This window comes from Callorhinchus milii, unplaced genomic scaffold (assembly GCF_018977255.1).
Source record: "Callorhinchus milii isolate IMCB2004 unplaced genomic scaffold, IMCB_Cmil_1.0 Scaffold2, whole genome shotgun sequence".
In the NCBI taxonomy this organism is placed as follows: domain Eukaryota; kingdom Metazoa; phylum Chordata; class Chondrichthyes; order Chimaeriformes; family Callorhinchidae; genus Callorhinchus; species Callorhinchus milii.
Genome location: NW_024704743.1, coordinates 62,657,034 through 62,671,163, shown reverse-complemented (window position 1 = coordinate 62,671,163; position 14,130 = coordinate 62,657,034). Strand labels below are relative to the sequence as shown.

General features: G+C 39.7%; 1 protein-coding gene across 3 annotated transcripts in view; it reads left to right on the top strand.

The window, feature by feature from the left end:
* invs (inversin) overlaps window positions 1-14,130 on the top strand; it is a 143,953-nt gene that overhangs the window by 124,589 nt on the left and 5,234 nt on the right. For all 3 annotated transcript variants that reach the window (XM_042332359.1, XM_042332360.1, XM_042332361.1), the window contains 3 exons: window positions 1,507-1,748; window positions 2,033-2,119; window positions 11,156-11,257. In XM_042332359.1, coding sequence (XP_042188293.1) covers window positions 1,507-1,748; window positions 2,033-2,119; window positions 11,156-11,257 — 431 coding nt within the window. The remainder of the gene's footprint in view (window positions 1-1,506; window positions 1,749-2,032; window positions 2,120-11,155; window positions 11,258-14,130) is intronic.

Sequence of the window (14,130 nt, the reverse complement as noted above, 5' to 3'; positions counted from 1 at the left end):
AGTTCACATTTTTAGAATAGTAGCAAGTAACACAAGGGAAATGATTCAAGTGCATATTTATTCCAGCCAGGACAGCTCCAGGGAGATCTTGTCACTTGCTGTTTGATCTTCTTTGACATAAAACTTTTAAGCGTGCAGTTGTAGTCAAAAAAAAATCTGCCAAGTCGCATTGTAGTCCACTGAAGCCCCCAAATTTGTTTACTTTTCAGCAAAGATATAGAATAATATTAAATCCTGAAAGCCTTTTACACTTTATAGGGCACAGATATATCTGCCAACTCAAAACCACAGCAGGCTGATTATTATATATGGAATATCCAAATATTCATATTAATAGATATTCACAATATTCAGTTCAGTCATAATTTGAAAAATTCTTAAACTTTTAACTTATAGCTTTGAAAGCAATGGACTAAAATCTGTTCTGGTCTAATAGTATTTTCTGACTAAATATTGAGCAGGATGATTATGTCGGTTGGAAACAAAATGGTTATACCTGTTTCAGTGGTGATTAGAATCCTACATCCAAAACGGTACATTTCATTTATCTTTAAACTGATGATAACAATAATAATAATCCTTGCATTTAATATAGCGCCTAATCACATTTTCGAGACGTCTCAAAGTACTTCACAGAATATATAATAATAATAATAATAATAATAATCCTTGCATTTGATATAGCGCTTTTCACGTCGGGAGGACGTCCCAAAGCGCTTCACAGAACACACTGTAAAGTGAATTGACTGTATATTTGTGGGCGAACGCGGCAGCCAATTGCGCACAGCAATATATTGTAAAGTGAATTGACTGTGTACTTTGTGGGAGAAAGGCGGCTCACATGATGTAGTTCCTCTGCGTTTTTTGTTGCAATGTCAATTAATAAATACTGTAGTTGCAGTAAGCTTGACAATAGGTTCCTGTTGAAGATTGGTTAGATCTGCAACCACATTATTTATTAATTGACATTGTAACAAAAATCACAGAAAGATGGCAAGGTGGATAATCTGAAGGATGAGATCAAATGGACTGAAGGGCCTTCTTCATCTAAACTAGTCTAGTATATTTTGTTTCCCACTAGGCAATGTACCATCGAAAGAAGCTATACAATAATTTGTTTTTAATTTGGAAACTTGTGTGACATTCACAGCTATAATATGTCTACTGATAATCACAGTCACTGCTGGGGGTGTGCTGCATTTTTGGAGATGTCATCCTTCGAATAAGACCTTAAACTAAGGTCCCATCTGCCTGTTTATGGATGTTAAAGATGACATTATTCGAAAAGAGAACAGAGTTTCTCCTGATCCCTGGCCAACAATCCTCCAAATAAAATTGTCCATTCACTTCATGGCTCTTTGTGGGATATTGCTGTGCTCAAATGGCACATATTCACCTACAAATATACTAGCACTGCATTTTACAGTGTATCCCGTAAAGCTCTTTGATACAGCTGCACTATAACAAATACAAGGATTATTATTTTATTTTTATTCACATTTGCAGTTACAAGATACATAAAGGACTGTTACAGATCTTCCATGAGCGTCAGAAGAATGGGGTCAGTGGTAATGATGATGAGACATGGAAACAGGAGCTGGCTGCCTTCACTGTCCAGCTGGTTTGGAGGAAGTATCTGGATGACAATGAGCTGCATGTCATTTCCACCCAAAACATCAAAACATTCAGCAACAAGAGTTCCCGTATCAAGACAGCCAAGCAACACACAGTCTTAAAGCAAATTTATGGTAATTTATTTTCACCAACATTATGTTAATGAGGTTCATTTATGCATGTAATGGGCAAAAGGATCAAAAAGACAGATTGAATCTCTTTAAAATATGATCATCTTTCAATTGGAGAATGATTATAGTCCTGTAAATGTGGATATTGATGTAGTGCCATATGCACATTTATTTGTATGGTATCTGTGTGAAAATTACTGTACCGTAGCAGCCAGGAACTTGAATTCGGATAGAACTTGTGGGGTATGCACAAGGAATTTGATGATTTGCTTATGTTGAAATATCAGGAAATACACAGAATGGAAAAGGGTGCAATGGCCGGCGATCTTCCACTTTAAGGAGCGGACAAGTCTATGTTCAGCTCCAAGGAACCTGTAAGTACTGATGCAAACTGTTTCTTTTTAGATAATCTGTTCATGATTTAGCAGTTTAATTAATTCATCATTCCTTTCACACCACTTGTGCAACTTTGGGCTGAAAACTGTGATTTCTCCTTTTTTTAATAGATTTAGTGTGTCCAATTATTTTTATACTTATCCCCCCATTGGCATATGATTCTCTGCACCTCTTGCTCGGGTGCAGTTCCGTAGGTACTCGTTGCCCTCTCGTACCCTTGCACAATTATCCATTGTTCATGTGTGAACCTCTGCAGCGAGGGTTAACAGGCCACTCGGCTGTAGAGGAGTCACAGCCTGGCTGGTTCTCCCTCACCTAACCTTGGACCTTGGGTTGGTGGGGCTAATTTAGCCCCCCCGCCCAGATGAGACTAGCAAACTCAACAGGTACTCGGTTTCAAACCAACAGACTCCTTGTCAGTAAACTGCAGCACTATCCTCTACCCAATTGAGGCAATCCCTCTTTCAACTTTTTTCTGAAAAAAATTAAAAAGTGAGCAAAGAATTTATAATTAAATATTTATTGAAATCTGCCTCACTCAGTTCTATGCTTATCACCAATTTATTTCCTTATTTGATCCTTCATCTTTTCTTTCTCACAGAATTGGTTCAGAAAGGCAGACAACCAGATTTTTGTATATTACTAAGGATCCAATCAGCATTATTAAGGCTTTCCATAGCCTTTGTGTACGTACTTTGTCCTTGATTTAAAAATTCACATATATTTGCATAGAACATACAAAAACGAATCTAAAGATTTAGAGAAGTATATGGAATGAAAGAACATTTTTCAGTCTTTATATCTCCTTTGATCTCATCTCCCCCTTTGCCTCATTAATCATTCTAGCTGTGCAAAATCTCTCCCAAGTGTCTGGATAGAAAAAAAATTGTTTCCTACTACATCCATCTACTTTAGCACAGTTTGTTAGAGCTACAAAGCATCAGGCTACCTTTATTCCTAAAATAAAAACAATAAAATGGTTAACATCTACAGCATGTGGATCAGCATCTGAAAAAGGTTAAAGACTTAGATGTGATCCTTCTTCAAAACCCTATAAGTTTCTAATTCTGTGCTTTTTTTAAAAAAAGTAAATTATTCTTAAATGTCTTATTTATTCTCACTGAACTGCTTTTGTTTTTTGTTCATTTTTTCTCACTTTGTGTATCTTGCCTCTGTTTAGTTAACACAGCTGATTGTTCAGTTAGCTCTCCTCCTTGGGGGAGAGGTAAACGGAATCTCCTCGGAGCTGAACTGGCTCCAAAATGACATGTTTGGCAACGGAATCTCAGAATCAATTCAACCCTCTGTGGCAGTCTCGGTAGTCAATTCCTATGACAGCAAGGTCCACAGTACTCCAGGGCACTGCTGATGACAGCCCAACCTGGCACATCGGCAAGACTTGGAAGGGCAGACCAGTCACTGGGAGCAAGGATTTTTCACACTCATTTATAATAATAATAATAAATAATCCTTGCCTTTGATATAGCGCTTTTTACATCTTCTAGATGTCTCAAAGCGCTTCACAGAATATGAATAGTCAATGAATTGACTATATTTGTGGGCAAAATGCGGCAGCTAATTGCGTACAACAGTGTCCCACAAACAGTCGTGTATTGAAAATGACCAATTTATTATTGTTTTTGTTTTTTGGAGGGATTATTATTAGGCTTGTAGAGTAAGGAAACTTGCCCAAGGTTTCGCCCTGCCTGGAATTGAACCCAGGTGTCTCACTTGCTAGGTGAGTGCTCTAACCACAAAATTAATATCTTGCCTAATATAACAATGCTTGCATTTTGATACAGCGCCTTATCACGTCTTTGAGAAGTCTCAAAGTGCTTCAAGGAATATACCGTAAATTGGCTGTATATTTTGTGAGCAGAACATGGCAGTTCCACTCAGCTCTTGTTAACCCTGCAATCCAAAGCCTTAATGGGTAGGGTGATCCTAGCTGGACAAGCAGCGGGAAAGCTTGCCAGATAGCGCTTTCAATGGCAAGCTATGCAGTTTCAGCTGGTTAGACTCCAGCAGTGCCCCAACACACACTCTGGGTCCCCAAACCTTGGCTCTTGCCAACCCGTGTCCAATACTCTCTGAAATTAGGTAAGCAGGATATGTGTCTCCAGGGAGAGAGTACGCATTCCATTCCAATGAATATCTCTGCAATTTCCACATGTAGGTGAGATGCATGGAACTCTGTTTGGTTTGGATACTCAAAAGCATGGTGATGGCTTTCCACATGTTTCAGACATCTGGCTGACCAAAAAAAATACAGCTAATACAGTCCCCGCCCCTTCTACACCATCATCAGTGCCCGAGTCTTCAGTCAATATGCCCCCATTCTCTGGAACTGCTTACCTCTATCTGTCCACCATGTACCCTCTTTCTCTTTAAATCCCACCTAAAAACATGCCTCTTTGACTGTACCTATGTTCACATCTCCCTCCCTCACTAGCCTTGCTCCGACTTCTTAACGTGAAGGGTGCTGTATAAGTACAAGTTGTTGTTGTTGCCTCTCCCGTTTGGTCTGAGTCTTTGCTTTTTGTTTTTCATTTCACCATGTTCAGCAAAAATATAAAATGATTGTTGCTGCTTTAATGCTATGTGACAATCTTAGATAGCTCTTGTCTTACTTAAAAATGTACATACAGACCAAGATCCAATGAAACTCTGCACATTTTCAAGATATTTTGAATAGAATTAGGTTGGATAGTTTAAAAAGAAATTAATGTAAGTTTTTAAACTAAGAGATGAAAGGTAAGATGAATAACATTTGTTGTATTTTCCCTCTTTAACAACAACAACCCGCATTTATATAGCGCCTTTTCAGAAGGGACGAGGTACAGGCAGGAGGCCAAGGGTGACCAAAGGTACAGTCGAAGAGGAGGGTCTTGAAGGAGCCAAGGGAGGGGGTGAAGTAGAGGGACTGTTGGGAGTTCCAGAGGATGGGGCAGAGTGGCTGAAGGCTCGCCCGCCAATGCGGGGGACATGAAGCAGGCCGGAGCCTGCTGAGTGGAGGGAGCGTATAGGTAGGTAGAGGGATAGGAGGTCACGGAGGTACGAAGGAGCAAGGCCCTGGAGGGCTTTGAAAGTGAGGACCAGGATTTGATTGAGCACAATTGATTCAAATAATTTTTTAAATCTCTATTTCTTTAAAAATATTGTTCATGCCAGTTCATTGTCATTAGCTCTCATCTGTCAACTTTCTTTTTCACTGAATAGCTGACATTGTGCACGAGCACATTCTGGACAGAATGCAAAGAGGAAATATTCAGCAATGTCTGGCACTGGTGAAGGAGGGGAGAGAACAGGTTCAGGCTATAAATGCGGATGTTCTATGGAAGGAATTGTAAACAGTGTAGCTGTTTACCCAATATAGTTAAAGTTCTAATGTAACCACCTTTGCTTGTTAAGGTGCTGTTCATTATGTGCAGCAACAAAATTACATTTGTAATTTTTCACAGCGGGAGGACGTCCCAAGGTCAGTGTTTCGGACCGAAGCAGGGGCTCGGGCGATTGGGGAGGGTGGAGGGCAGGGGGCGAAGCAGCGTGATCAAAATCACGGTCGAAGAGGAGGGTCTTGAGATGGGTCTTGAAGGCAGCAAGGGAGGGGGCGAGGCAGAGGAGCTATGGGATGAAGTTCCAGAGGGTGTCAGAAGGCCCGCCCGACAATGATGGGGCGGGCTGCTGGTTGGAGTGAGCGGGCAGGTTGGTAGAGGATTAGGATGTCGCAGAGGTAGGAGGGAGCAAGGCCATGGAGGGCTTTGAGGGTGAGGACCAGGATCTTGAACTGTATCCTCTGTGTGATGGGAAGCCAATGGAGTCAGTCGAGGATGGGGGTGATAGGGTTGCAGAGCCTGGTGCGGGAGAGGACTTGAGCTGCAGAGTTCAGGATGAGATGATCCACAGCCTAAGAAGGGAGGAGTTGGGGAGGCCTGTTATTGTGGAGTCCTGTAGCTTAGTGGTTAGGGAACTCGCCTTGCAAACGAGAGGACCTGGGTTCGATTCCAGACGTCTCAAAGCGCTTCACAGAATAAACTGTAAAGTGAATTGACTGTATATTTGTGGACGAAATCTGGCAGCCAATTGCGCACAGCAGTGCCCCACAAACAGTCGTGGATTGAAGTGACCAATTTATTATTGGGTTTTTTCTTGAGGGATTATTATCAGGTGTGGAGTAAGGAAACTTGCCCAAGGTTTGGTCCTGCTGGGAATCAAACCCAGGTCTCTCGCTTTTTAGGCTATTACTCTAACTACTGAGCTACAGGACTTCGTAATACAAAGAAATCTTGTTCCATGCTTACAATATAAACTACTTTCTACTACCTATGCTATTGGTTTAAATATTTAAAAGTTTATTCCAGCAAAATGTATTGCACCAGAAAGATCTTTCAAACTTTTATGTTTTGGTTAATTAATGGATAGCATCCTTCTTCCATAATCAGATTTAATATAAATATTCAATGACTGCTTACACAAGTAAAACTGATAAGGCGTTATGTCAAATACAAGAATTATTATTATTAGATTACGAACATCAGAACAAGAGGAGACCATTCAAACCCTTGAGCCTATTCCACCATTCTATTAGATCATGTCTGATCTGTACCTCAGTTGTCTTACTGCCCTCATTCCTTCTCCCTTGATATGCTTACCAAACAAATATCTATCGATCTTACTGCTAGTAGGTGTTTAAGATAACTCTTCGAAGTGTTTTCTTTTTTCAAAATCAGACTTTGAAACAATATGTACTTCATTTATGTCTGATGCACTGAGTGTTCATTGCTGCCTTATAGTGAATCATTATTATGAATATAAATAATTAAATATAAATTTGAGAGATTGATTTTACTTCCAGTTTATCAAATTCAGATAATATCAGATAAACAGATCATGACAGATCAAATTCTGTTATGTCCTATTTAAGAAGGGTCCAAAGTAGTAAACGGGTATCTGCCGGAGATTAGAAGAGCTGATTTCCTTTTTGGTGCAGTTATGACTTGACTACTTTGCTCCAGATGTTTACTGCCAATTACCAGATATTTATGTCAAGTTAGTTGAAGTTGCATCAGAGCGATAGTGTAAACCTCTACTGTCCTCAGTCAGGAAGTGTCACAGTCATGTTAGTGTGGGAGTGTGGATTCCGCCCCTCATCAGCAGATCAACCTTAAAAAATAAATATGAAGTCAAGCAGTCAACTTAGAAGCTACTCTGGGGCCTACAATTTACAGGAGAAATGTCTCGCTTCAGTAATATGGTGATGATCTGGTCTAAAAAATGGAGTCTGGTACAGGGAGGAATCTGCTGCCACCTAGCGGTTGTTAGCTGGTGTAAAGTAACAAAAGTAAAACTTTAAACATGACAAACTTCACCCCTATACAGTACATTGAGATGAAATAATGCTGTATGTAGTATACTGCCAATGATTTGTTTTCACTCATTTTGGGCATATATCCCAGGTTTGTAACCGGCATCATCTACCATGTCATCATATGACATTAGTATAATTTTCTTGCCCCCACTTTCCTAGCTCCTTTTTCAAAGGAGAACAGCATGAGATGATAAATATAAATAGGGAGAAACTGACAAAATATATTAAATATATATTTTCGGAAATTTTAGTATCTGTAGTCATTGCAGCCTGATGTTTGAAAAGATAAAATTGATATAACTATGATAGGACTTTGGTGAAGAGAATCTGCTGACATCTGATACAATCCACTGGTTATATTGAATAAACTGAAGCCCGGGAAGCATTCGGTCTGTATTAAGCAGAATTTTGGAGTTCCTTTCAACCGTAGTCACGTGTGACAGCACGAGGAACCGTCTGAAAAGTTCAAGGCTGTCAATAGTAATGCCACATACAATTCCTGATGATCTGTGCTCATTGTAAAAAAAATTACAACACCAAAACCAGAAAAGCTTGTACAGCAAGTAATGTCAATTCATGCATCAGGCTTGGGGAGTAACTGTGCACTTCATTTAGCAGTATTACTAAACGAGCAGTGATGGCTTACAGTTTGACTAATTGTGATTTTTTTTGCTATAATGAATAGTCTTGAATGTGTTATATCGTATTTGCAAAATGTTTGCCTATTTCATGCTTGGTACATGATTAAATTCTTAGGATCACTGTGTCTTTTCACAATGAAACTTGTAACAGTTCAGAAACTTTTCACAGAAGAAGGGAAAAAATAACTTTATTACACTTTGGTGCAGTCGCTTTCGCACTTGTTTGCTATTACAAAATAAGTACCCTATTCACGCAGGGTAGCAAGCATCTCAAAGCGCTGAATGATAGCAGTTTGCCGCTGAAGCGGATAGAAAGGGGAGGTGACGGGCACTTTCAAAGAGGAAACTCTTCAGTTGTGATTTAATATAGAAAAGAGGGGGCACGTTGGATGGATTGAGGCAGGGAATTCCAGAGGTTTGGGACTGAAGGCATAGCTGTCAATGATGGAGCAGAGGAGTCGGGGGACATACCCGAGCCAGCCAAGCGAAGAGGCGGGTTAGAATGGTAAGAGTGTGAGCAAGTTGGAGAGGTAGGATGGTGCTAGGGAATTGAAGTGATTTATAGTTGAGTGTGAGAATCTTGAAATCAATCCATTCTGTGACTGGGAGTCAGTGGAGCCTGGCAAGGACTGGGATGATGGGGCTGCAGAGTTTGGTACCCGTGAGGATAAAGGCAGCGGCGTTCTGAATGAGTTGAACTTTGTGGGTGGAGCTGGGGAGGCCAGTGAGGAGGGCATTGGAGAATGTTCACCATGTTCGAGTGCTGCTTTAACTGTTTGTGTAGTGATGCATTTACAGCTGGTCATTTAAAAATAACCTACACGTTGTGTAAAAGGCTACATTGTTTCTGTGAATGTTTTATCGTTGAAGTAGCCAATATGGGAAATTCAGTACTTCATCTGCATTGATCTGCTCGTACAGAACCTACACTGCAGCTGGTATCATTGGCTAACAAGTCGGACTGAAAACTTTTAATCTTTATCTATTGAATCAGCAATTGACAGATGTATTGGCTCAAACAAATGAAAGACGAGTTATTTGTACCACTTCCTTGTTGATTGTGCCTTCAGCATTTTGTACAGTAACATTTTGACGTCACACTGAATGAGACCCAGCTCCAAATATTCGATTTAAATAATCATATGGGGCATTCAATAACAATCGGTTTGCACAGTACTGGATAACATAAAGGGAAAACTAATGTGATTTGTCCTGCACCAAACTGTCAAACCCTCCGGTGTTAATAAGGCCAAAGAGAAGCTGCATATTTTATTTGATACCAGATGCCATTTATACAGCAATTAGATTTTCTCATTTCTACTGAACAGATCCAATGGCCCCGAGGCATCCTGGAAATCTGCTTGCCTTTGCTATTCAGCTGTTGCTAGGAATAAAATATATTTCCTCAATGTACTGACCAACAAATTAAATTATTTGATCTATCAGCAATATCTGTTTAATTGTTACTTTTGTGTAATGAACGTGTAATTTTAAAAGTAAAACTTTATATATGGCAATGGTGTGTATTGTATGTGGCAAATTCAAGCTTGCAGTATATTTATTGGCATTTTGACAAGTTGGCTACCTTCACTGTAGATAGTTTTCTAGGGTTCAATCAGTTAATCAGCATTCTCTATCATGAATGCTGTAAGAATCGATTACTTATTATATTGTATGTCCCATCTCAGACCATTTCTTCTGGGGAATTTGCTCACAGTTAAGTCACTGAGGAAAATGTCAGTTCCCACAGGATGAAAAATATTTAAAGCTGAGATGTGTTAAAATATTTAAAGCTGAGCATTCGTCTCATGATTCCTGGGATTGCCCCTAATATAATTAGCTCTGTGTTAGGTATGTGTGTGTGAGTTTCTATTGAATGAATATTGGAGTCTTTCATTTAGCTCACCAGAACAATCTAGTGTCAGTAAAGGTAACCTTGGGTTTCATATTCGTTATCAGAAAGTAGGTATATAGGACACAACAGTAATCTTCTCTTCTCTGTAGCAACAGAGAAACTAGTCTTAAGCAAGCAAAGCTTGAGACTACTTTATGGAACTGAGGTACTGTTTATACTGTTATTATTTGCATTTGAAAGTGTGATTGGAGCTGCTCTGGTCTTTCACAAAGGTGTAATTGGATCAACCTCACCTAATTGGCAAGAAGCACTTTGCGTTTATTGCAAGTCTACTTTTACTTTGGCTGGAGAATTGTTGTAAGATGTCCTGCACATATCTTTGATCATTAGCAGATTCTTCCTCAATAAACTGACATCTCAGTTTTTAATCTTAATGTTGTCATAAATCGGTGACAAATCAACATCTGTTCTGACCCCCTGTCAGCAGAAACAAAGGACCCAGAACTGAATTAAGTAGTTGTTGTAATTTTAATCTTATTTTATACTTTTTGACACTTTTTAAGTTTATAAAACAGCTACAGTCTTGACCAATTGGTCTATTCTATACCAAGTCATAATGTGTACCTGCTAGCCATATTAATCAATACAAACACTTTTTATGACCTTGTTCCTATTCAGTTATGAATGACCAATTTTGTATAATCTTGTTCAAAGTTTAATTGGCTGAGTATGAATTGTCACTGATCAGCAGTTTCATATTACTCTGCCAGACAAGCAGTGATGTAGCAGAGATGTGGTGTAGTATAATGCTAAGAGATCTGTTCCACTTAATAAACCTTTCAGATTTTTATTGATGTATTGGAATGTGGTTTGGTGATGGACATGACAGATCTCTGAGGCGCTTTCAGCTACCATACCTCGAACTTCTAGAACACTCTTCTTCTATCTCTCCGCCTTGCCCCCTCCTTCCCCACGAAAGCACGGTCCTGTTTGACCATGCCTTCGATCACCTCCCCCATCTCCACGCCGTGCTTTGCCACTGTCAAGCGCTCTGTGTGAGGGGTGCTATAAAAGTGCAAGTTGTTGTTGAAAGGTAATGAAAGCTGTGTGGTACAGTTTGTGACTGTCTTCTCATTCTGTATTGCCACAGCTGAATCCCATGTGAAAGATACATTTCAAAGAAACCGCTCAGCCTGCAACACCCTTCTTAATGTGAGGACCCACACTCAACTTATGCTTCGCCAGACTCACTGTAAGTACTTCGTTCTGTGGGAAAAACAACTCCCAACATATTTATTTGAATTATGTATCTTACTCGGAATACATCCACAAGCTGAGGAAATGCTACCTTTTTCCAATTATACCCGTTAAGCAATCACTCCTTAAGAGTACAGTTAGAGATCTGATCTCAAGTGAAAGTATCGGTGATGCAAATACCATATTCGTAATCAGAAGGTGCAAGGAGGAACAGTTGGCAGATGTGTGTGAGACACTTACAGCTGATGTGCAGCATTCGCCCATAAAATACAGTCACACCACTTTACATTATATCCTGTGAAGCACTTTGAGGTGTCTCAACAATGTAATAATATTATAACTTGAGGAGCTTCTGCTTCTAACTTCCTGTTATGAATATTATGCTTTAGAATCCATAATCAGTAAACTAATATGTATGCAGGGTTCAGGAGTAGAAGGTGAGATGCATATGGAGGTTCCCAGGCAAGGAACAGTGGTGTGGTTTGGACAGTACTGTGATGTTTTTTTCTTTAGCTCTGGTTTATTTTGTAATTAACTCAACTATTAAGCATCATCAACCAAACTAATCGGACATTTAATTCTTAGATTATATTTAATCTTGGTTTAATGAGCAGAGAAAATACAAGACAATTACACTGATGTCCTCTTCCTCCGCATTCATGAATTCCTTGTTTCATATTATTCTGTAATCCTTTCAGGAGAGGATATTCACTGTCTATTGAAATTATTTTTTTTACTGTTGCTGTATGGATTGTTACAATAGAAGGGAATTATTCAGTTAACCCCCTCCTCCACTTCCACTTATACATACATGCATACACATGTGTATACATATTTTTGATTGTTGTCGTCTTGTTCTCTCTTACACTTGGATCTTGGCTTTTCACTAAGGTTTCCCTATGGTGGAAAGTGCTCCAACCCATGAGTTGCCAAGCTTAGAGTGGATAATCATCAGTTTCAATGTAACAAAATCATAAAACAAAAACATACATCGCTAGGAGCACTCAGCAGGTCAGGCAGCATCTATGGAGAAAGGAAAGTGAGTCAACGTTTCGGGTGCATGACCCTTCGACGGAACTGCGGCATTTTGGGAGGGAGAGGCTTTTAAAGGCTAACAGAGAGGGGCTATTAAAAGCCTCTCCCTCCCAACATGCCCCAGTTCTGACGAAGAGTCGTAGACTGTGTGAACCCCTTTGCAGGCCCTCGAGTTATTGCAATGCAGCCATGCTATTCTTTGTTCTTCTGTTTCATTTAATCGTCCTTTCTTTTGTCTGGCATTTTTATTTGTATTTGAAAGGCTTGATGATCGCTTAGGCATCCTTATCTTGTTCCCATCGCTTGGCTTCGTCTGAGCTGCTGTGTGACCGCACGATGCCGCAACGCCACTGGTAGTTGCCTCGGCCACCAGGTGTAACTGCAATGCAAAACTGCTCTATGTGTGATGGACTTGTTTAGGAGATCCCCAAAAAACAAATATGCCAATAATACTTCCAAATGCAAGGCGTTTCCGATGAGGTAGAAATCATGTCTTTACATCAATCAGTTATTGAGATCTTGGCTGACACACAGACAGACATTGTCATTTTATTAGTATAGAGAAGATTAACCTCCCATTTTAACAAAGGTCATGGGAACTGAGGCCAGGTTAATTAACATAGTGGCAAATATCACAAGGTTTTCAGCATTAATCGCACAAGTGGTCAATAAGACTAAACGTGGGTGAGTTGGTAACGTTGCAACTGAGGAGCAAAGCACTGTACCTGGGTTGGAAAGTTATTATTTAACTGAATTTTCAACTCGCTGTGAAACAAACTGCATTGTCCTAACAAAAAACAATAACTTGCTTGAGAAAGTGCCCTTACATATATAGTGCCCTTCGTACAGCAAAGCACAAAGGCAATACCTTTTTAGGCAGTATTCAGTATATGTAGGAAGATGTTTAAAGTCACATAGGGACATTTTTCTAAAAGACCCTTGACCCTAGCCTGCCTTACAGACACTTTGGGTATCATGCTCCTTATCCTTTCAATTGCTCTTGTGGCTAAATTAGTTGCTGGTTCCCTCTTTAACCAGTGCACAGAATGTGGTTTCTGGGCTAAACGTCAAACTACAGTTCTTGGATTTATTATTTTTGTATTTGAAGTGGTATTTTATCTTCGGATGTGGTTCCTTCAAAAAGTAACACACACAAAGAAATATCCTGTCTGTTCCCAATGCACTATTCTTAGTTTAACTCTGAATACCGAATTCAATCTGCTCTTTTTAAAATTCATTTTCTCCTATAGATGTTTTCCAATAGATAACGCAAATATCATTAGAAAAATGTTTGTTGGCTCATTCAGTATTACGTAATTTATTCCCCCCTCCCCGGGCTGAAAGTTGAGACCTAAAGATCTGAACTATTTGAGTTCTTTGTTATATTAACTGACCTCAGCAGGGGTAGCGATTGGACCACGAAAATCGGCTGTGCTCTAGGGAAAGAAAAATCAATTCAGGTTCCACACTTAATCACTATTAACAGACACAATTATTTTGTTATTGTCCAGCAAAGTGTCTGACATGGAAACCCATCACCGTGCTTAAAGAGTATCTAAAACAAACAAACAAAATTCCACATATGTATGCCTCTTACACATGGATATTTCCGTTTATTGGAATGAAATGCGTCCTCTCCATGGAGGGACACATTCTGCTTTCCTAATTCCGGAGAGTATTAGGGACCAATTGGCAAGAACCAAGGCTTGGGGACCTCAGAGTGTGCATTGGTTACTAGTGGAGTCTAACCAGCAAATCCGTTTAAAAATAGGTTCGTGTGTGTATGTCATTTAAGGACAGGATCAAGGTTGGCTATGAAACCCCTCACTCACT